The sequence below is a fragment of the Leptonychotes weddellii genome, chromosome 5, assembly GCF_054177405.1.
Source record: "Leptonychotes weddellii isolate Sample4059 chromosome 5, ASM5417740v2, whole genome shotgun sequence".
NCBI lineage: Eukaryota > Metazoa > Chordata > Mammalia > Carnivora > Phocidae > Leptonychotes > Leptonychotes weddellii.
Window position 1 is genome coordinate 75,177,370 of NC_138373.1, and position 2,354 is coordinate 75,179,723.

Here is a 2,354-nt window from a genome sequence, read left to right on the forward strand (position 1 = left end):
TTCTGCCACATTCACAGAATTGCATAACATTTGATTAAGAACTGTCACCATATTGAGCTTTTTCCAAAGATGGAGTCTAGTTGGATGATCTGAGAAAAAAATCTAACTAGGATTGTGGGGATGAGTGAGCTGCTTTTCATAGGGATGCAAATAATAGCTAGATACTATTACAGTTGTTCTGAACTAGTCGTATAATTTTGCATCTAGAGAAATGATTTAGAACTTTGAAATACTCTCTCTTCTGACAGTTAATATTAAGATATTAACTTTTATATGTTCCAAAACATGTTAAAAAAAAAAAAACTCTGAAGGGAAGGAGAGAGAGAGAAGAGAGAGACAGAGAGAAAGAGGCAAAATTAGCTCTACATGAGATTTCCTAAATTACATTATAGATATACTAAGTACATTTAAGAGTAATTAACCATATGAAACCAACATTAATGCAAGAACTGAGGACAACTAAGAAACATCATGTCTTGCTTTGTCCTAGTAAATGATAGTTAGCCTTCAGATCTGTTTATGGTGTTAGAAATTTCTCCTGTTTAGGATATACTTTACTTTCCATAGCACCCTTAGGGATGCCTGTCTTAATTTATTGCTCCCCAGAATTAAGGTAAATGAATGGCTTGAGGGATAGATTAAAGCTATCAACTCACCAGTGATCACAGCTAATTCAGTCTCTGGCATAAAGTAGCTAGAGGTGGTGGGCGCCTGGGTGGCTCAATTGGTTAAGCGACTGCTTTCGGCTCAGGTCATGATCCTGGAGTCCCTGGATCGAATCCCACATCGGGCTCCCTGCTCGGCAGGGAGCCTGCTTCTCCCTCTGACCCTCCCCCCTCTCATGTGCTCTCTCTCTCTCGTTCTCTCTGTCTCAAATAAATAAATAAAATCTTTAAAAAAAAAAAAAGTAGCTAGAGGTGGCTACGAGAAAGGCCAAACAGTAGGCAATGAAAAGGAGGAGAAAGGAGATGACAGCTTTCATGGCTCCCACGTGGGCTTCTATGCTGAAGTCTCTGCACCCTGTGGCATTGAGTTTCATCTGCCTGGTATGTCTCCAGAGGGAGAGGATCAAGAGGAGAAATGAGATCAGGGACACAGAAAAGGGGAATAGCGTTAACAGGTTGACACAAATCTTGATAGAAGCATATTGAGCTTTATTTACTCTGCATCTCACAGTTAAGTTTGTTTTCTTCTTTGTCTTAACACAATACCTGAAATCATCATTCAAATTCTCAGTGACAAAAAGGCTAACAAACACAGAGAGGACCAAGCACCCCAGCAGGATCCTAGGAATCACACTGTCAATTCTCCTCTTCATCCAGAGGAAAAGAGGATGGAAGAAATTCGCAATCTTGAGGAAATAGAAAATGCTGAGACAGGTGGCAAACCAGACACTTAAATGGTTGGTTAGTGTCCAGAAAAAATCAATGATTCTCATTTGTTTACCGGTAGTATACACGTCTGGATACAGCACCAATATAAAACAATCTAATAGTATTATACATAATAGACAAATTCTGGATATGGCCAGACTTGTGAGGATTAAATCAACGGAGGCAATCTTCCTATTCTCGATCCAACCCATGCAGTTCACCAATCCAATGAATGCATTTCCTAAAATCCCCATTGAAAACTCTCCAGCTGCCATGAGCATTAAGGTGGTCTCCACTTTATCCGGCATGTTAAAATACAGAAATATCCAGGGGCGCCTGGGTGGCTCAGTTGGTTAAGCGACTGCCTTCGGCTCAGGTCATGATCCTGGAGTCCCGGGATCGAGTCCCGCATCGGGCTCCCTGCTCGGCGGGGAACCTGCTTCTCCCTCTGACCCTCCCCCATCTCGTGCTCTCTCTCTCTGTCTCATTCTCTCTCAAATGAATAAATGAAATCTTTAAAAAAAAAATACAGAAATATCCAATTCGTTTCTAGCTGAACTGATATAGTTTGATAGGTACACCTACTTCTTAGATTTTGCTATAATTTTCTTTGCCTCTCTTATTGTAGTCTGTCTTAGGGTAGAGACTGGAGTGAGAAACGAGGACTGTGGCTATCATCATTAAATCCTAATTAGTCTTGAGAAGCAAATGTGGCTGGCAATCCCTGGCCTGGCCACTGCACGTATCACCTGTATGTAAAACCCGTATCAGCAGGCTTTATTTTTCCACATATGGTTAATTTAGGCTGAGCTGCATTTTAGTATGCAAATTAGACCTGTTCCCTTGCATGGTCCTGCACTGTCTATGTTTTGCAAGGCTATGTTTTGCAAGTTTTGGATTCATTAATCTGCAACATATACTAGTAGCCTCAATAAGGCTGCTAGATTTAACAAATAAAAATACAGGACACCCAGTTAAACT

The 2,354-nt window shown here is 40.8% G+C and overlaps 1 protein-coding gene across 1 annotated transcript; it reads right to left on the reverse strand.

The window, feature by feature from the left end:
• Positions 1–525: 525 nt before the first annotated feature.
• TAS2R7 (taste 2 receptor member 7) lies at positions 526–1,681 on the reverse strand. Its single transcript, XM_081819139.1, has 2 exons — positions 923–1,681; positions 526–711 (listed from the first exon to the last, which is right to left on the reverse strand). The coding sequence occupies exons 1-2, from the start codon at positions 1,679–1,681 to the stop codon at positions 526–528; spliced, it is 945 nt and encodes a 314-aa protein (XP_081675265.1).
• Positions 1,682–2,354: the final 673 nt, after the last annotated feature.